Below are 21,668 nucleotides of genomic sequence, written 5' to 3' on the forward strand. Positions count from 1 at the left end.
TAAAAAGTTTTTATTGCGTTTCTTTTCCATTAGTTCACAACATCTGTTACAAAACAGTGAGCAAGAAACAATTTTTATAAATAGACAGATATAAAAAGATAAGAAGAAAGAAAAGAAAGAAAAAAAAGAAAATTAAATTTCATATTATCTTTCCAAAAGTTACTCTCCTGTGGACCTCCTCACGTCCTCCCAACATTGCATTCTTTAAACTCACATTGTCAGCAATTTGTTACCTTATTTCACAACTTACTGTACCTTTCAATTATTATGTAACCAATTTCAAGAAAAAATTGTAGTTCAATTTTAGTACCTTTATAATAAACATAATATATTTGTTTCGAATTGTCTTATTTTCCTCTGTTATAACTTACTTGTCATTTACCTAATTAAATTGCAGGAGCATAACATTTCCTAATCGTACACATTCTTAACATTCAAACAACTTATAGTACTTTTGCAAATAGTCCTTGAATTTTTTCCAGTCCTCCTCAACTTTTTCTTCGCTCAGATCTCGGATTCTGCCAGTCATTTCTGCTAATTCCATATAGTCCATCATCTGCGTCTGCCAGTCCTCCAGTGTGGGTAAATCTTGTGTCTTCCAGTGCTTTGCGATAAGAATTCTTGCTGCTGTAGTTGTATACATAAACAAGGTTCTATCCTTTTTTAACACCTTCCGGTCCACCATGCCCAGGAGGAAGGCCTCTGGTTTCTTGGGAAAGGTATATTTAAATACCTTTTTCAATTCATTATATATCATTTCCCAGAAGGCCTTCACTTTCGGGCAGGTCCACCAGAGGTGAAAGAATGTCCCTTCTGCCTCCTTACATTTCCAACATTTATTGTCAGACAGGTGGTATATCTTAGCTAACTTGACTGGGGTCATGTACCACCGGTATACCATTTTCATAATGTTCTCTTTCAGGGCAGTACATGCCGTAAACTTCATACCGGTGTTCCACAACCTTTCCCAGTCCTCAGACATAATGTTATGTCCAACATCCTGTGCCCATTTTATCATAGCAGATTTAACTGTTTCATCCTGTGTATTCCATTTAAGCAGCAAGTTATACATTCTCGAAAGTACCTTGGTCTTTGGTTCTAGCAATTCCGTCTCCAATTTCGATTTTTCCACCTGAAAACCAACTTTTTTGTCCATTTTAAAAACCTCTTGAATTTGAGCATAATGTAGCCAGTCTCGCACCTTGCTTTTTAATTTATCCTGGCTCTGCAGCTTCCAATTATCTCCAGATCTCTCAATTAATTCCCAATATTTTGGCCAGTAGGCCTCCATATTGGGTCTTTTTTTTGGAGCCTTGGCTTCCATCGGTGATAACCACCTCGGGGTCTTGCCTTCTAGTAAATCCTTATACTTCAACCAGACGGCAAAAATTGTTTTCCTGACAATATGGTTTTTGAACAGTTTATGAACTTTCGCCTTGTCATACCACAAATATGCATGCCAACCAAAGGCATTGTCAAACCCTTCCAGATCTAGGACATCAGTGTTCTCCAACAGGAACCAATCCTTCAACCAACAGAAGGCTGCAGCTTCATGATCTAATATATTTTTTTTAAAAAGAAAACAACATTCATGTGCAATAATGAAAGACAAATGTGGCTTCCAAAAAGCAGAGTAGAAGTAATGTTTATTTCCACCAACACCATCATCATTATTATTTATAAAAGGTAGACAAATGGTATTGCTAAGACTGATTTATCTAAACAGACATGGGTATTATAAACATACATTAGTTGCATTTCAGTTATAGTATGTTGGCAAGCATATCAGAACTCCATTATTCTTGTGCTCGGTGGGGAAATTACAGTTTCCATAAATAAAGTACAGTTTTATTTCAGATTTCAATCCTGGGCTGTTGTTCAACCTCTCTTGAAGATTCTCTTTGCTGTAACTCCTTCATAGACGTAAGTCTGAAATAGTACAAAAAAGAGAGAATCAGAATGTTACTTATTGGAGTGTGAAGAGGAAGGAGAGGAGAGAAAAATGTTGTCAGTTACTGAGCAGATCCACACCCTATATTTAAAGCACACCCAATGCATATTTAGAGGGACATTAAGGGGAACAAAGGAAGTGAATCTGTGGAAGACAGCAAATGGGTGGACTCCCCTCTCCATCAACTGGCTAGTAATGCATTTTTTATGGCATTTTCAGAAACATATGCATTTTTATGCACATTTTATGCTAGTATCTGTCGTTTCATAGACGTTACTTGGCTAGAGAAAGGCCCTACAAAATTTGGAGAAGTGAGAATTTCAAAGGATGGTTGTGCTTCCGTTTATGCATTATTTTAGAAAGTAAAAGTTGGTTAGCCAAAATGGCACCGGAAACACAAGAGGGCAGTATCAGCAGGTTTGGGGAAACCCAAAGGTTTCCAGAATTACCAGAATCATCCCAATAAGTAAGCTTATTGTGAAGAAAGACACAGAAAAATAAGAATTTGGGGATGGCATGCAGAAGTCTGAGTGGCTGGCTGACACCCTGAACAGGAACACTGTGGCAGCTCCAACTTGTTATAATATCTTTTTTTTAAACAGGTTGAGGTAATCCAAGTTCTGAACTTTTACGGCCAAGAAGAAATGTCTCCCTCAGGTTGTAATCCTAACCCTTTCAATTCACCGAGGAAAAACAGGTATCTCCTTCCTGTTTCCTTTAAACGGAAAGTAAATTGGACTTTCAAGTAAATTAGCTTAGGGTCAGAATTTAAGAACATCTCCTTTGTTCCTCGTCAAGAACCTAAATGGTTTTTGTTGTTGCTAGCAAAGGAAAATAAAACTTAAGAAGATCTGTTAGCTATTCCTGCTGAACGTACCTGAATCATTTCATCTCCTTCGATTTCTCTCAGTGCCTTAAGTTCCTTCCCATTATCTTTCCGGTGGAATGTGCCTACGAGCTGGTTGCCTTTCAGGTCCCAGTTGCCCTACAACATAAAGAAAGACATGGACATTTTAAAATATGGTTCAGCTTAAACGTTCCTAGAAAGCACCCCGAACCAAATCAGTTGTGTACTGCAGACTTGCCCCACAGGAACAAAACCATCACAGGAGAACAGGTGTCTTACATGGAGTTCAGTTCCGTCAGCCAAGCTGTAGTCAAAATTCTCTTTCAGGTTGAATACTATCTCTATTGTGCGGAAATTGCTGGATTCTTTGATGGTGAATTTATTTCCATCTTGTTGAATAATGATCTTCAGGTTGTCATGGGCCCCCAGTTTTCTCTTTACTAAATTAATACCTGGGAAGGGAAGAGGGTAGCAAGTAAAACACCCAGTAGGAATGTTCTTTAAAAAAGGAAAAAAAGCAAGCAAATTGACTAATAGAAGGCTAGCACTGAGCAAGTTGTACCCAAGACTCTCTTCTTTTTGACCTCTGAAATAGTTTTCTATGGTGTTCACTGCTAACACACCCATTCTAGATATCCTTTCTGCATATCCCCATGCTCTTGGTCTGCCATGGTTTTAAGGCAGCGTGTGAACCATATGTGATCTGCAATATGCCATAGACAAAGGCTTGGAAAACACATTGGACAAACTAATGCTGGGTCCTTGACATTTCTCTTTAATATTTGTTACCTCAATAACCCTGAGTACATAGATAACTTTCTGTCCTTCTGTTCTGCTCTCTTTGAAAAGAGCCTTCATTAGTGTAAATCCATTCAGCAATTGATTTATGTAGCTCTCTATATTCTTCTGAGCCAGGGAGAAGGAAGATATCATTGAAAACATCTTGGGGGTGGCATAAATGGATGCAGCTCAACGTGAAACAGCTATGTAGGGCTGCTTCCAGATGTTCGTTGTGGAATGTACATTCCTCATACATGCAATTTTTTGCAGTGTGCACCTGATATAGTCAGTATCAAAGCCTGCATTTCTTCTCATTTAATCTGGATTTTCCCTTTCCCTGGAAAATGCACTGTTTTTTAATAAAAAAAACAACACCTGTCCCAAATAATTTGTTGTTTCTCATTTTTCCAATCTTCAGTTCTTCACATTTTTACATCAGTTTGCAATTATTAAAAACTACCTTCACAAAAATTCACCAACGTTTTCTCCTAATAGATACATTTTGGTATGCAAATATTAGTCTTGTTTGCAAAGCAACTTTCCCTACTATAAAGCATTTTTCTTTGCTATTTTCACTAACATATTCATTTTTATATGCACACTTTACCCTAGTGTGTGCACTTTTGCACACACATTACTCGACTAGAGGATTGCATTGCAAAATTAAGAAAAATGTGACTTCTTTTTTAATGGGGGGGTTATTATTATTATTATTAAGATTTATATACTGCCCTTCATCGTAAGAGCTCAAGGTGGTTTGCAGAGTAAAATACAGTGTTTCAGAAAGTGTAGATTAGGTAAGTTTGCCTCCAAATGTGAACTGAATCGGATTTGTTTCCTATCAACCACCCATTTGGAATATCTCAATGACGCATTTGCAGTATTAAGCCCTTATTTGGAAGCACCAAATATTGGGCAGGAAGGTTTTTCAGGAGTGGGTGAGAGTCAGCTGAAGAAAGTTGCATATATGTGGCTGGCCTGTAGGAGGAGGGTGAATGTATGGCCTATAGGAGGAGGGTGAATGTATGGGCTGAAGAGGGCTGGGGTTGATGAGATTTAATCCTGTGAACCACCCTGAGACCTGTGGATATGGGGCGGTTTTAAAATTTATTTTTTTTATAAAATGGATTCCAACAGCAGCTTGAGGGCTGCAAATGCTTTGTAGTGGGCATATGGCATATTCCATTGAGTGCTCAAGGAGATGCTAAGTCTTAGAAAAGTATAAGAGCAGGAAATCATTGCCTTGAGTTTTGCAAGCACAATTAAGAGGAAAGGTAAACTTTCTAAGATAAGAGCTAGTGTGTGTGTGTGAAACCAAGAGCTTGAAAACCTGAGTTGAAAAATCTCCTTAGCCGTGAAGCTCAGAGGGTGACTGGCTGCATACATACTATATCTTTAAAGCACATAGGAAGCACATTCTTCCCCACCAGTGTATATATACACATATATATAGGCACTGTAGTTTGTTAAGGGTTACAGTGGTACCTTGGGTTACATACGCTTCAGGTTACAGAGTCCGCCAACCCAGAAATAGTGCTTCAGGTTAAGAACTTTGCTTCAGGATGAGAACAGAAATCATGCTCCGGCGGCGCGGCGGCAGCAGGAGTCCCCATTAGCTAAAGTGGTCCTTCAGGTTAAGAACAGTTTCAGGTTAAGTATGGACCTCCGGAACGAATTAAGTACTTAACCCGAGGTACCACTGTACTGGGAATTGTGACTGTGAGGGGTAAACTACATTGCCCAGAATTCTCTGAAGGAAAGAATGTTTCAAACATGCTTTATCAGCCATTCCACCTCACAGGGATGCTTGTGAAGATAAAACAGTGGTGGCAAGGGCATAAATTACGCATACCACGCTGGATAGCGCAGTATAAAAAGCGCAGGATAAAAATAAAGACCAGTGAATTCTTTATTGCAACATGCCAGCAGTGCTAAATATATTTTTTCCCTCTGCAGGCGGGGGGAAAACCTAGCAAAACATTTCAACATCACTACATCTCCCGTGTTGGACGAATAGGAGGAGGAGGAGGAGAGGCAACCCTAATGGTTGTGCAAGATTCATTTACTGGCAAGGTATTTTTTTTTTTCAGGAAGCTCTCTCTAAAGGATAGAAGAGCTGAGATTTAGTAGGTAGCAGACAGTGCAGCAGAACATCAGTGGCTAAGGAGACCATGAAAAGAAGGGCAGCATGTCCACCAAGCTTTCAAATAGCAGTGATAACAAACATTGTCATAGGAGGCAAAGGGGATCCAGATCTTACCCATCGCCTCCATGAACTTCTCATAGTTTTCACTCTTCTCCACCTTCCAGGTGCCATCAAATGCCATGCTGTAAGAGGGGAGCTTAACACAGAGGTGATTTCTGCTCAACCTGAGGTATTCCTTAGTTCCCTGGGGGAGATTTATGCCTTCACTTATCTTGAAAGCAATTCACACACTGGTGTGGCTGACTAAAGTGCAATTTAGTCACATGGCCCTATAAGATTTAGCTTCTAAAACTGATTATTTACCCTGTTGCAAAGGGTGCCTGTGAAAACCCAGCTGAAGTGAGTAAGTGTTCCCAAGTCAACAGTTCTTTGAGGTACAGCTATGAATAACATATTAAACTGCGACTGTTGATTTAGAGAGAGAGAAAAAGCACAAAGAGAAAAGGAATCAGGGTGGGGGTTTAGTTTAATTGAAAGTCCTTATTTGAACTAGCAAACCTTTATCAATCCTCTTTGCGGTGTCTTACTGCTGAGAGAAATTAAATATTGACCCAAGAGAGAGAGCACAAAGCTTCTTCATACTGCCTTGCTGTAACCAACCCCAGGTGGTGTTTGGAAGCTGTTCCACTCTGTATAATAAGGGCGGGAAAGACAAGTGCAGAGCATTCAATCTGGAGCCTGGCCATTGTTGTCCGTTTTGCCTTAGGTGCTTTGCCAATTCAAATTCTGAGAATCTTAAGTATAGGGCAGCTAATTGGTTTGAATTTGTCAGGTCAGCCAAGGCAAACAAGATCAGACTGTACTAAGTTACCTCTCCTGCTGAAGATGTCTGTGTCTCCATAGTGCCAAAAAAAAAAAAAAAAAAAGCATTGACATGCCTGCTCAACACAGGACTGGTTTGAGAGCAACATCTTACCATGTGTATTTTCTAAATCGGTGGCGAATTATTTTAAACAGGGGTGAGAATCCTGTACTCTCAACTCTATATACAGCCCCACTAAACTCAGTGAAGCTTACACATGAGTAGCAAGTACAGTGGTACCTCGGGTTACAGACGCTTCAGGTTACAGACTCCACTAACCCAGAAATAGTACCCCAGGTTAAGAACTTTGCTTCAGGATGAGAACAGAAATCATGCTCTGGCAGCGCAGCAGCAGCAGGAGGCCCCATTAGCTAACGTGGTACCTCAGGTTCAGAACAGTTTCAGGTTAAGAACGGACCTCCAGAATGAATTAAGTTCTTAACCCGAGGTACCACTGTATAGCACTCTAAGCCTAGTAAAAAGTCAACACTGACTTTCTGAGGAACAACGACTCTTACATCTCTGTGAACCTATCAGGAACTTGAAATGTGTGCTGCCAGCAATTCAAACATGCATGATAATAGCTCTTCAGCAACCTACTTTTGGCTTCAGTCAGTTCTAGACTACAGTGGTGCCTCGCAAGACGAAATTAATCCGTTCTGCGAGTCTCTTCGTCTAGCGGTTTTTTCGTCTTGCGAAGCAACCCTATTAGCGGCTTAGCGGATTAACGCTATTAGCGGTTTAGCGGCTATTAAAGGCTTAGCGGCTGTTAAAGGCTTAGCGGATTAGCGGCTAAAAGGCTATTAGCGGCTTAGCAGCTTAGAAAAAGCGGGGGGGGGGAGCGGAAAAAAATCGGAACACTCGCAAGACGTTTTCGTCTTGCAAAGCAAGCCCATAGGGAAAATCGTCTTGCGAAGCAGCTCAAAAACAGAAAACCCTTTCGTCTAGCGGGTTTTCCGTCTTGCGAGGCATTCGTCTTGTGGGGCACCACTGTACGTTTGAAGTCCCACACATACTTTCTCAACTCTTTCCTCCTCTCCAGCACTCTCTAAATGCCCACTGATTTAAAACACTTAAGAAACATTGATGATTATGATTTTTTTAAAATTAAAAAAGTCCCACTCCACTTGTCTGTAGGCTGGGTGCTTGGATTAAATATTTGAAGAAGCCCTTGGATTAAATATTTGAAGAAGCTTCACATATGAGTAGAATTCCAAAGTTTGTTTTAGGACAATACCAAAATATTAAAGCAACCAAAATATACAAAACTGGTGTGGCAAGCTTCTGAGTTCCCCATAACATTTTGTCAAGTGGTTAAATGGTTAAACAATTTTGTTACATTTTCAGAAATGAGGAGTTAGTCATTGTTCTGCTTTTTGTTCCCAGCAGGTGGAACCTAATACCTGCACAGCACATAAAGAGCTTCATTTGAATATTTACTGTCTCGTTTCCCATTCATCTTAAGATTGTTTGGCTACAACATCAGCCAAAAAAGATTCCTCTCCCCACCCACCCATTACTCTGTTTACTATTCAGCTTGATGAAGAGTTCTGGAGCTTGCACACTGCCTTGTGATGCTTTGGTTGGTGTAACAACTATCACCAGTGATGAATATCCACTTTGGAGGCAAGGTGATTGTAGGGGAAGAGTGGTGGCCCAGCTTCAGGGATACTTGAAAGAAACTGATTATCTGGACCCATTTCAGTTTGGTTTCCAGTTAGCTCATGATGCTGAAACTGCCTTGGTCACCCACATTTTCTGGGAGCTAGATAGAAGTGCAACCCTGTTTGTTTTAGATTCCTTAGATTTCTAGATTTCTTTTGACACTGTTAACCACGCCATCCTTCTAAGTGGTTCTGCTCCTACTTGCAGGGACATTTCAGGAAAGTAGTTACGGTGAGAGCTATTGCACTATGGGAGTTGTCTTGTGGCATAATGCAGGGTTCCACCTTGCCCCCTGTGTCCCCCACATCTATCTGAAAATGCTGGGAGCTGTCCTTCGGAGATATACGTGAGATGGCATCAATATGGAGATAATACTAAGCTCTATCTGTCTGTTTCATATGAATCAGGAGTTGCCGTTCAGGTGGTAGACCAGGGCTTGAACGTGGTGATGGACTGGATATGGGCCAGTAAATTGAAGTAGAACACAGCTGCTTTGTGTTCCAGGTTCTTGGGTCCAAGAAGTAGGGAGATGGCCTCTTCTAGATGAGGTTGCACTCCCCCAGAAGGAGCAGGTCTGTAGCTTCAGGGTTACATTGCCTCAAGAGAAAAGGAGCCCGTAGATTACTAAAATACAAAGGCCTGGTGGAAAAGAAATGCAGGAAATTTAGAAAAGTTAAGTAATAATGGTGCCTTCCTTGGGACAGCATTCCAAAAGTGGGGCGCCAACACGGTGAAGGCCTATTCTGTGCCCTTAAACCACATTCAAAGCATATTTCCCCTCCTCAAAGCAAACTGGGCACTGTAGTTTATCCCTCACAGAGTTCAAATTCCCAAAACCCTTGACAAACTACAGTGTCCAGAAAGTTTTGAGGAGAAAACTGTGCTTTGAACGTGCTTTAAAAGAATAGTGTGTATATAATTTGCAGCTGAAATTTTGGATACAGCACCACTGGGGAAGTTGGAGCTATAAATGTATATTTGCAGCCAAGAGCCCCACTATTCCGATTCATATTTCTATCCCGTCTGTGAGATCAAAATTACTCTACTAGTCAGGGGAGGGAATTGCTATATTAAGTTGATTGGATGAATGTTGACTGGAACCATTTAGCAGGCAGGATGCCAGGCTGGACTTTGTCAGGTACATTTCAGCTGCAATTCTCAAACGATATTCTGAGAGATAAGATAAGCACTTCCCTATGTTTTAGCCAGCTAGCTAAATGAGGATCAGTCATACTCTTGGCACATCCTATCGATTTCATTGCTGCAGTTAAGAAACAGGTCTTGGCACCTGAACTGTGACATTCTTGTTATCAGCAATGATTTTCAACCATGCAATATATCAGACGATAATTTCACAAATGGCTCCCAATAGGAACTCCTCCATTCAGTTCTGTAAGCAGCAAAATGAGAACCCAGGAGAAGAGATTGTGCAGAGACAGAGGATTTGTTGTATGCAAGTTACTCAGCCTGGGGATCTTAGTACCCAAAAGAAATCCAAAGTGTGTGATCATAGAATTGTAGAGTTGGAAGGGACCTTGGTGATCATCTAGTCCAACCCCCTGCAAGGCAGGAATATGCAGCTGTCCCATACAAGGGATTGAACCTGCGACCTTGGCATTATCAGCACCATACTCAAACCAACTAGAGTTGGCCCTCAATGCCCATGCCTTGCTTCTGCTGCTGGAGATCAAAGACAGGGATGAACTAGATGCACACCAAGGTGCCCAGAATGGAGAGGCATAAGCTGATGCCCGTGCGTGACCAACTGCTTCATTGCCCTTTGAGTTTGCCAGCCTTCCCTCTGCCTTCCTGCCTTCCCTCCCTCTGATCAACATGGCTTCATTTAAACATGGGTATACAGCACACTCACAGCAGAATTGGCAATAGCAGGGGACCAGAAAAGTGCCGTTGTGGTTGGGAAGGTGCATAGGGAGTGAGTGGTTTACAATTGCATGGGGGACCTTGTTGTAAATGCTGCCACTTGGAGCTGAAGCAGTCAGGAGAATCATATGGGAAAGCTTTTATTGGAGTCTACCACAAAGAGCCCCTTCATGGATCACTGCCCTGTTGTGGCGAAGGGGCTTGAAGAACTCCAAGAAGCTCTGAGCTATGCCGTGCAGGGCCACCCAAGACGGACAGGTCATAGCCGAGAGTTTAGACTAAATGTGATCCACCTGGAGAAGGAACTGGCAAACCACTCCAGTATTTCCAGAGGAGGGCAACCAAAATGGTCAAAGGCCTGGAAACTATGCCTTATGAGGAAAGGCTAAGGGAGCTGGGCATGTTTAGCCTGGAGAAGAGGAGGTTAAGGGGTGATATGATAGCCATGTTCAAATATATAAAAGGATGTCACATAGAGGAGGGAGAAAGGTTGTTTTCTGCTGCTCCAGAGAAGCGGACACGGAGCAATGGATCCAAACTACAAGAAAGAAGATTCCACCTAAACATTAGGAAGAACTTCCTGACAGTAAGAGCTGTTCGACAGTGGAATTTGCTGCCAAGGAGTGTGGTGGAGTCTCCTGCTTTGGAGGTCTTTAAGCAGAGGCTTGACAACCATATGTCAGGAGTGCTCTGATGGTGTTTCCTGCTTGGCAGGGGGTTGGACTCGATGGCCCTTGTGGTCTCTTCCAACTCTATGATTCTATGATTCTATGATTTTGCCAGGAAAACTCCATGGACATAAAAAAGGAGAAGCTTTGAGAAGAAAGTGACAGTTTCCAAGGCATGCTCTGGTTCATGGGGTCACGGAGAGTCGAACACGACTAAGACGACTAAACAACAACAACCACAAAAAGGGGAAGTGAGAAAACACGTCTGCGTGCTCTGCACATAGAAACAAGCTGTACTTTAAAAACTAGCATCTCTTTTAGGAAATCAGCCTACAACCTTTTCCTTTGGTATGTTTTCTTTTCTGGGTGGGGTGTCCATGCACAGAGGGGACCACTGAGACCCACGTCTCCCAATCTGCAATCTGAAATGTTTCAGCCCCATAGGAGATGTTCCATGTGGTTCTCTTGACCATACGTTTTAGCTCCCAGAGCATATTTTGCATTGAGGTCAATGAATTCTATCTAAAGACATCTATTGAGAGCAAGTTTGTTGGGATAAGTAGTTGTGTGACCTCAATTGCCCAAGAATCTTTTCCTGATGAAAGGTTTTCCTACAGTGCCAGCTGGTGCCTGCTAATTTAGGCCCATCGGAAGAAATCATTAACTAAGAAAGACATCTAATCAACCCATCACTGATAATCAAGAGCATATAGGATAAAGTTGCCCCACAAGAATTGAGCAGAATTCCAAAGGTCAGGTTCTCTTTCAAGGTCTGAAAGCATTATCAGTTGCTACAGAAAAAAAGACCTGGGCTGGCATGACTAAACTCAACTGAAGAGGCTCAGTTTGAATGTGTACCTGGTTTTAAGTCATTAGTTTCCTCGCCCTAAGCTCTGGAGAATACCAGGGAGCCCATTAGACACCAAAATGCGGGAGAGGGAGCTCAGAGGCGCTCATGTGGCCCAAGCCATTTAAGATGTTCCACAGGTCAGCCAGGGCTTCTACAGGAGTACCACTCATCTCAGCTGGAAAATCCTAGAGTCGACAGGAAACCAGTAAGATCCACTAGCTTCTGAGGACAGGCCGCCCTAATAGGTCTCACTCTGCTGCAGAGGGGGAAAGGTGCTGCTGGCCTAAATCTCAACAGGAAGTGATCTGACCATGAAAAGGAGCTAATATCAATACCCCCCCCAACTTTCAGATCCTTCTTTTCCCGCCTAGTTGAGAGAAAGAAGGTCCAGAATGTGTCCTGCCACATGCATTGGGCCAATGACATGTTGGAACAGCCCCATCATCATGGCAGCCATGAAATCCTGAACCACCCCAGAGCCAGTCTCACTGGCATGAAAGTCCCACCAAACCAGCAAGCAGTCCAGGAGTCCCTAACACCACCTCTGAGACCAGCTCTGTCAGCTCAGGCAGGGAGACCACTGAGCAGCAAACCAGCAGAGTCCCATATCCAACCCAAATGCCCAATGTCACACACACACACACACACACACACATACACACACACACGAGACGGGGGGGGGGGGAGCCTGGAGAGAAGACAGAGAATTTCTATAGACCACAGCATCTTGTCCTCTCTGACCATCAAACCTGCCCTCATGCTGCACTAAGTACCCAGGTGGGCACAGCTGAATGAGACCAAGGTGGAATCTAGACACATATAAAAAACACTGTGAAAATACTTTTTAAAAAAGCGTTTTGAAAAGTATATTGAATTCACTCACCATCATCATCTAGTGTCACATTTGTATAATGCACTTAAAACACACTTAATACATTGTATTTGCACCTGTGTAGCTGAGTCCCAACTCCACCCTGTTCACCCACCTAAGTCTCAGTGATAATGATACAGACCAGATTGGTCTCCTCATTCCTATTCAGATCATGGATCAGGAAGGTCTTACTCCGAGCCAACCTGTCATTCAGCAACGGCAGCCACAGACTTGAGGGTTGGCTGATAGGACAGCCACAATTCCCTAGGCTGGAGGAGGGGCTGGCGCACAGCACAGTCACCAACTGCCTGTGCTGTGTGTCCCTTACCTGTTCTGTACCTCCCCATACCGCCTGCCACCTACCAAGAGCCACTGTCATTAAAGAAAAACACCAAAATTTGAAAATCCACAGATTAAAACAGAACACTTTAAATAGTTGGTGCAGTAAAACCAACGACAGAGACCTTAACAGGAGCCCCTAGGCAATCATAATGAAAATTACCGTATTTTTTGCTCTATAAGACTCACTTTTTCCCTCGTAAAAAGTAAGGGGAAATGTGTGTGCGTCTTATGGAGCAAATGCAGGCTGCGCAGCTATCCCAGAAGCCAGAACAGCAAGAGGGGTTGCTGCTTTCACTGCGCAGCGATCCCTCTTGCTGTTCTCGCTTCTGATATTCAGAATATTTTTTTTCTTGTTTTCCTCCTCCAAAAACTAGGTGCGTCTTGTGATCTGGTGCATCTTATAGAGCGAAAAATACACGTTTTACAGCACTTTTTATTAATTATTATTTACTCAGAAAATTACTGAATTCAGTGGGACTTAATCACAAGGAATTAGGCATCAAAATGCACAATTAGGAAAACATTTATTATTGGAAGTTCCGTCAGTCCATGTATGAAGAATCGTTGGGTTACAATTCTTTAATGCCACTTTATATGTGGAACAAAACAACCACTTGGTTTTTTAGATATCTGCTTGCCATCTCCCTCACTGTAGTGAATAATAATGCCTCTCTTTTCCTGGTAGTTATAACTCTAACACCCTCTTCTGGTCCACAGTATAAAATGTATTTGTCCAGAGAGAGTAGTTTACACAGGTCATTTCATCTAGTGCAAAGCTTGCATATGCGCAGCATTATTGAGAGTCTTAGACCCTGTAGCCTTATGAAGAAAGCTATGAACATTTACTTATCGATACGTTTTTATTTACAATACTGGTGTGCCACATTTCAGCCATGGTGATTCTCAAAGTGTTTCACAGTAACAATGAAGACATGATTTAAAAACAATAACAATTTAACAATTTAAAACTATAATTAGCAATTGCAATAAATAAATAAATACATCAGAGGAAAAAGAATAGCACAAACAGAACTGGTGGAACAAGAATAAATAGGTCTTTACTCCCCTGCAAATAGCAAAGCAAAATCAGAGACAGCCTAGCTTCAGTGACTGATGCTATGATAAGCATTCAGGTTACTCAACTGTAATGTGTTAATCCTGGGATAAGGATTGATGAATCTGTCATTTTTTGTTCAACATGGACTGAGCGTGCTCAATGGCCATGGGATGTTGACTGAGGGACTTTCCAGATGTCCATTTTATTGGGCATTCGTGAACATTTGTGCTCCCGACGTAAACCTTTAAATGTTATGGACCGGTAATATTGCTCTGACTGCAACCAGTGCATGTCTCATAGTTTCCTGCTAAAACCCCATAACTTTTTATATCACAGATGTTCAGGTCTGCTTCTTTCTGACGTAGCCATTGTAGCCATTTCCACATACTTACAGTCAATGCTGGATCCCAGCTTCCTGTGGGGCTTTTGTGGAAATGAGAAATGGTTTGGGACAGCAGTTGCAGCCTGAATGTAAAACTGTAAACAGCTTAAAAGCAAAAGTATGGTGGCACAGGGCAAGAATTTATGTTTGAAAAAGGGGACTCGGAACAAAGAAGAAGAGCACCCCTGACTGCCATATTTTGTTGGAGAGCTCATTAATATAATCTGAATTTCAATATTAGGGGCTGAGAGAGTGCAGTAATTCAATTAATTTCAAAGCTGACAATATAGAATCTGGAAGAATACTTTATACATGCTGTTTCCCTTTTAAGTTACTATTAAGCTTAAAAGCAAAACACCGACCAAAAGATCTACTGAATCTAAGAAATGTATGGAATTGTTGGCATTCTGATGAGGTTGAAGCAGGTATGTTGAAGGAAGAAGACATGGGTACAAGAAGATTTCCAAGAAGAGGAATTTGATATATGTATAAAATCCATCAGATTAAATTGTACTATTTCTAGATAGGATATCTCCTGCTTTCTTCACTCCTTTTGTTCTTTTCTGATGGTTCTTTTGGTTTTATTCTGATATATTATATTTATTCTTCGCACATATGAAAGGTGTGCCCAAGTGACTTACAACATAAAATACATGGGAAACAGACACAATATCAAAAAATGCTAATTTTGGGATAGAATGGTTTCATGTATAGGTAAAGGGACCCCTGACCATTAGGTCCAGTCATGGCCGACTCTGGGGTTGTGGCGCTCATCTCACTTTATTGGCTGAGGGAGCTGGCGTACAGCTTCCGGGTCACGTGGCCAGCATGATGAAGCCGCTTCTGGCGAACCAGAGCAGCGCACGGAAACGCCGTTTACCTTCCCACTGGAGCAATACCTATTTATCTACTTGCACTTTGATGTGCTTTCGAACTTCTAGGTTGGCAGGAGCAGGGACCGAGCAACGGGAGCTCACCCCGTTGCAGGGATTCGAACCGCCGACCTTCTGATTGGCAAGTCCTAGGCTCTGTGGTTTAACCCACAGTGCCACCCGCATCCCTTCATGTTTATATATTAACACAAAAAATACGAAAAGGACATTTTTATCCATAAATATTGCAGGACCTAACAACCCATTAAAAAGGTCAAGATTTTTAAAAGAATGCATGGAAAAATAAACTGGAAGAAATTTTTAAGTCCATACTGGGGGCAGGGGAGATTGGAGGCATCTCCAATTTTGGAATGATTCCTTTCTTCCCAGCAGCCTCTCACACGCCACCCCAAATTATTAAGAGGAGCCCCATGGCCCTTCATGTAGTTGCTTGGGGAGTAAGGGATGGGAAACTCTCCTTCCACCAACTTCCTTGTTATCTCAGAATCCAAGCCGATGTCTAACTGAGTAATAAATTTAGGTCTTGAATACACATTTATGACAGCATTCAGAACATTCTTTCTCATATCATAAACTCTTGTCTTATTCACGAGGCTCTTAAAAAATTACCTTTTAAAATCTAGCATAGCTCTTTTTCCACTGTTTGCTTGTCTTTCTGACCATAGAGAAGACCCACTCGGCAACCCGGTGCTGTGTGCATCTACTCAAAAGTAAACCCCACTGATTTCAATGGAACTTTTCTCCAAATGAGTGTACCTAGGATGACACCCAAAATACTTCTGTTATTAACTGCCAAGCGTACTTGCCCAAGATCTTCTGAATACTAGTGTTGCCATACGTCCCGAATTTCCCATTCTGGTATGTACAATTCAATTTAATGTCAGCCCTGTCAAGTAAATTCACGCAAGTCTTTCTAAAACATCATTATTCTCTTTTTGTTTCCTACCGCTCTATATCTGTTGGTAATGATGAAATGAAAAGAAATGAGAGTTTATAAGAAGTTGTTGTGGCCTTACCAATCATCCCACCAACAGCTGTTCACTAGATAGGGTAACAAAATATTTTACTGTAGTAGACTAAAAGATCTAGTTTGTCTTAAAAATTGCTGCTCCAAACAACCTGCCATCTAAACCAGCTCTTGCCAACCTGGTGTCCTCCGGACTACAACTCCCATCAGCCATGGGAGTTTTAGTCCAGAACATCTGGAGGATACCAAGTTGGCAAAGGCTAATCTAAACTGTCCTTTTTTAATGGGGGTAATAGATTACATTTCAAAGCTTCCTCAAAAAACAACGGCAAATAAAGAACTTTCATTTAATATTCTAACAACTTATTAGCATTCTTGGTGAAGCAGGCATGCTAGAAGACTTTCAAAATTATTGTTGACATCAGGAAACGCAGATGGTAGTATCTGCATTATGGAGGATTGGGAATCAAATACACATCTGCTACTTCTCATATGGATCTGAGCAATGAGGATAACTCTTCGCGTTGCTGCTTGAGACCTGGCTATTGTAGTGACTATCCTTGCCCATGTGGCTCTGTGTTTCCCTCCCTTGTGAAATGCTCTTGTTACACTTACGCAGATTTTATAGCAGTATTATTTGCGGCCGCATTCTGCATTAGCTGTGTGAAAACTTTGGTATCAGAAAAATGCCCCTGTTCCTGTAGGAAGGCTGTGACCCACATGTGAGGCTATGAAGCAGCTCTGATGGGGGATATGCCATGGCTCTTTCTGAGGAGAAGATGTGTTGTATGTGGAACAGTAGGTGGACGGGGCCCGTGAAGTCAATATGGCATTCCTGTCATCAATATGTGCTTATTTGTATCTATCTACAATCCATGGTGCCATGGGTAATATGGGACGTGCCTAGGAGTTGCCAGGAGTCTTGTCGAAGTTCATGGAAGAACTTCGGTGTTCATGGAAGATCTTTCATTCAAGTCCCCAACCGCCACTCTTGATCAGCCATTTTAATACATTTGAGGCCCACCTCAGGACTTCTTGCCTCTTACGCAACTGAGCTCAGAGACCTTTGACAGACTTTTAGACAGCAAGAGTCCTTTTCCTAAATGGTATTGCTTAAGGCATCGTGAATGCCAGGAGAGATAAGGAGAAGAATGAAAGACGGAGAACTTTGAAAGCTACGAGGAACTGAGGTGGGCGGGGGGCAAGACAGTCATATAGGACAGGGAAAGGGGAGGGCTATCATAAGAGAAGGATCCATTGGGCTGCCTTTCCAGGCTGTGTGACTCTGTATAGGATATAAAGACAAATAGAAATCAGAACTGGGTAACCTAACAGTGCTGCTGTGAAGAGTCTAGATCTGGACACAATGAGGCTGCCATTCCTGGCTGGTGTGCTTTTCGTCTGTTTTCTGGCACTGGGGGTGTCCAAGGCTGTTCCAGTAACAAAAAAGGTTAGGCTGATGGGTGACTTTAGATGGGAACTTACAGGATTATTGTTATGGGTTGTTCCAGAACTTCCAACCCTGTTTCAAAGGGTTATCTAGGACTGTTCTAGGTGCGTGTGAATGATCTAGGTGTGTTCTGGCATAGTTTGTCTGCAAATGGGAGACATTTCCCTGAACTGATTTCTGTTATAAGAATATGGCCTGTGGTTCTCCATGAACTTTTCATGTTCTTCTTGTACTTAAAATTCCACTGTGGAAGCAAAATAATCACTTTTTTCTTTTTTTCTTTTAAAAAAAAATCTAGGAAGACCAAGAAAAAAAAACAACAAAAAGTGGAAGTAGTTACCTGGATACAATTTTGCTAGCCTGTTAATCAAAGTGCATTTACATGTATTATAGGGCCACAGATGTGTCCATCTTGTTAAGGCTGAATAGGCTAAACTGTATTCTGCCATTATAATGAGAAATCTGGAGTGCAGTAAGATCCACAAATTACATTTATAGTAGTTATTATTTGTTTCAGTTTTGATAGTAGTGCATCAAGACATATTTTTAAAATGTAATTATTTCTGCTGTAATATATGGAAGGCCGGGTTTTCTTTTTGCTTCAGCCTTTTAAAAAATAAGCAGCAGTTATAAGGTGGGGGCTGGCCCCATGAAATTGTTACTATAAAGTTTAAAATATGGTGAGAACAGCAGCTTCTGAAATCTTAGATCACAGTCAATGCACCAGTAAAAATGAACTCTGAACATAGGGATTGTATTCAATTTTTACTCAGAGTAGACCCATTGAAATTAATGAATACAGCCAAGTTAGGCCCATTAATTTCTTTTTCTTTTTTTAAAGCCAGGCAGCGCCCGCGGGTCTCAAACCGCTGGAAGCGATTAGGGGATCTAAGCAATGCTTTGGTTGATGGAACCGCTGGGCTGAGCTGGCTCAGGCCCATTCATTTCTGAGTTTAACTTAGCTGAGTGTCACCTTAGAAGTTAGAATAAATGACAACTGATGTATCCAGGGAGCAAATGGGTGTCAATTCATTTCTGCAATGTGATACTTACCATTGCTGACCACAATTGTCATGGGATATAAATGGGTCGGTCTCCTTCCCCTCACCCCACCCCAAAAGCATTCAGGTTTAATTTTCATCCTGACTCAAATTTATTTCAGCCAGGTGACACCAGAGTAATCAGCTCACCCACAGGCCATCTTGGAATTAGGGCAGCCGTGTGCCCTACTTTACAGAGGACCATTCCCTGTTTGAAGGGCTACCAGAAGACAGTCGTCACTTTGTCCAGCTGAAACCTGGCTTAAAGTTAAAGAACCCTATAAGGGACAGAAGTGGTCTTTAAGTTGCCATCAACAGCTAGGTTCTGGAAACCTCACGTTTCTCTTTAAATTACAGCAAGTATTACTAAATTCGGATTTACACATATAAATGAGGATGCACAAATTTTATGAAAATCTATGTCCCCCTTTGTCCTCTTTTTTGGCTGGTGCATTTCCTCCTTTTTCACAATGTGTGGCTGTTCTACTTGGAATAACGCCATGTCAGCTTGGACAACTGCAAAGAGAATACTCTTGGCATAAAAGAACGATTGGCATAAAAGATTACCTCTCTCCCTGGGAAGATGTAGCAAGTTGTGCCATGATGCTAAAATTCTAGTAAATGGGGATAAATGGGAAATCTGAAATATTTGTTACATTTTACTGAGTCATTTCGATTATGGTTTTGACTATAGGTTGTAGAAGTGAATAAAGGATGTGAAATTCCAGGATTTCAGCCAGTCCAAGGGTCCATTTGCTTGAGACTTCTACTTATGGTGAGTTACGTGTTGGGGAATGTGATGGATGTATAGATGATGATGATGATGATGATGATGAAGATTACATTCGTTGGTAGTCCCAGTTAAAAGGAAATCTAGTAGCAGGCCTGTAAAAGGTTCAATGCTTAAGATAGAGAGAGGGGGAAAATTTCCCAAAGTAATAAAAGAACCAAAACATATTTTAAAATTTTGCAACAACATTCTCCAAACAAAAAAAATGTGAATTTTAAGGGAAAGTGTATCAAAAAAGAGGATTCCTTTTTTAAAAAAACAAACAAACAAATGCATTATATTAGGAAATATTGATTGCAAAAATATTGCATTAAAGTATATCTATTAGAAAAAAGTTGCACTCAAATGCTGATAGATTTCCATTAGGATTCTTTAAAAAATAATAATACAGTGGTGCCCTGCAAGACGAAATTAATTCGTTCCGCAATTTTTGTCGTCTAGCGAATTTTTCGTCTTGCGAAGCACGAAATCCCATAGGAATGCATTGAAAATCAATTAATGCGTTCCTATGGTCAAAAAAAGTCCAAACAAAGCCAAATTTGGTACAACAAGAGTTTATTAAGTGCTCTTTAAAGTCACACATACTGTAAAGAGCAGTTCAAAAATTGAAGGGAAAATAAATTAACTTTATAAACAAAACATGTATTTGTTTTTAGACAAAGGAAACAAAGTCGCGAGATGTTTTCGTCTTGCGAAGCAAGCCCATAGGGAAATTCGTCTTGCGAGGCAAATCGAAAACGGAAAAACCTTTCGTCTAGCGAGTTTTTTGTCTTGCGAGGCATTCGTCTTGCGAGGTACCACTGTAATCACATACTGATACAGAAATGAGGTGAACTGATTAGATTAGAAAAACTGATTTATTACAAAAAACGAGAAACAGACTTACTGGCAGATTTGGCCATCCCTACCTAAGATCCTAGAAAGAAGCTACTATTCGGAGTTGGCAGCCCTGACACTGAGCTACATACAGAGCAATGGTAATAAGGCAGCTTAATATGGCTACCCAGCATCAACATACGCTTATTATAAACAGTTCCTAGGGATTGTAAACATCATCCTAGGGGGTGATGCAGAGAAGGAGCAGAATGGAGTGAAAGAAATGTAACAGCTGCTGTCATACAAAGAATCATACATCAAATAATCCAGATTGGAAGATCCTTTTAGTCTCATGAAATGTAGGCCAGCCAAAGAAACATATATACATTAACCCCTGTCTCTCTTCTTCCAGGCAGGTATAAATTTCAATATTGGAGTGGTAAGTCTCATTAGCTTTCAGTTGTTTATTCCACGCCATTGTCTTTCAGTACAGAACTGATTTTCCTTAAGGAATTATTGGATTTTGCAGAACCCTGGAGGGATCTAAATGACAAACCCAGCTCCTTTGAGATCTCTGGCATCCTCCTAGATTTTATTTTAATGTGATTCTCCTCTCCTTATACCAATTCCATAAAATTGGGTGGGTGGGAATGTTGTTTTGCCTCCACCTAGACAGGGCAAGGTATCTTAAAATGGTTCAGAGTTCAGCACTGTAAAGTATCCTTCTGCTATTGTAATAAGAATTTTAAGGTCTAGATATATAATAAATGTTCATAAATGTACCAAGCAAACACGTACATAAACCACATGTCTGAAGCAGCACAGGAAGACAGTCCGGAAACCATTTTGACTCCCAAGCTGATCAAATGTTTCTCTGCAAGGAGGGAGGAGGTGAAAAAAAAAACCTTCCTTGGTTACAGGAATTTAGTAATCACCATTTCAAAGGAATGGGCAGGCTACCAGGAAAGGCAATCAGATAAGGCATTATCAGATAACCTGGCAGACAGGAAAAACAACAACATTCAAATTTCTGTTGTAGGCCACCTTTTCTGTGATGTAGGTATGATGTTTGTGGGGGGGTGGTCTTGGGTTATACCCCTTCTGTGATGTATGTATGATGTATGGAGGGGTGGTCTTGAACTCCAGGGCAGGGAATTTAAAATGTCTATATAAGGGCAGGCACACCTTTGTTCTAGGTCCTCCTCCGTCGTCCTGCATGTGAGGAGAGCACCCTGTTGCAACAGATCAATAAAGATCAGGCTTACTAGCTGCATTGCTTCTCAATATTCTGTGGTTGGCCTCTGCTATTTTCTCCTACCAATAGGGAACCCATGTAAGGACTCTATACAGGCTCTTGGATACCCCATAAGGGAAAAAGGGCAGGTTTTGTTTACAACACTATGCACTTTG

At 41.3% G+C, this 21,668-nt stretch overlaps 1 protein-coding gene across 1 annotated transcript; it reads right to left on the reverse strand.

Annotated features, from left to right (window-relative positions):
* Nucleotides 1-1,629: 1,629 nt before the first annotated feature.
* Nucleotides 1,630-6,025, reverse strand: FABP2 (fatty acid binding protein 2). The gene is made up of 4 exons (XM_083460285.1): nucleotides 5,839-6,025; nucleotides 3,078-3,250; nucleotides 2,829-2,936; nucleotides 1,630-1,929 (listed from the first exon to the last, which is right to left on the reverse strand). Exons 1-4 carry the CDS (start codon nucleotides 5,903-5,905, stop codon nucleotides 1,879-1,881), a joined length of 399 nt encoding a protein of 132 aa, XP_083316411.1. The 5' UTR covers nucleotides 5,906-6,025; the 3' UTR covers nucleotides 1,630-1,878.
* Between the last annotated feature and the right edge of the window lie 15,643 nt (nucleotides 6,026-21,668).

This window comes from Podarcis liolepis (assembly GCF_965112155.1).
Source record: "Podarcis liolepis genome assembly, chromosome: 9".
Lineage (NCBI taxonomy): Eukaryota > Metazoa > Chordata > Lepidosauria > Squamata > Lacertidae > Podarcis > Podarcis liolepis.

Bases quoted from the DNA above. Each gene is read 5' to 3' on its own strand.
- FABP2 (XM_083460285.1), bottom strand. From the start codon at position 5,905: ATGGCATTTGATGGCACCTGGAAGGTGGAGAAGAGTGAAAACTATGAG. The intron at 3,251-5,838 runs GTAAGATCTGGA...TTCCCTTCCCAG, and splicing joins GAAGTTCATGGAGGCGATGG to GTATTAATTTAGTAAAGAGA. The intron at 1,930-2,828 runs GTACGTTCAGCA...GTACTATTTCAG, and splicing joins AAGGAGATGAAATGATTCAG to ACTTACGTCTATGAAGGAGT.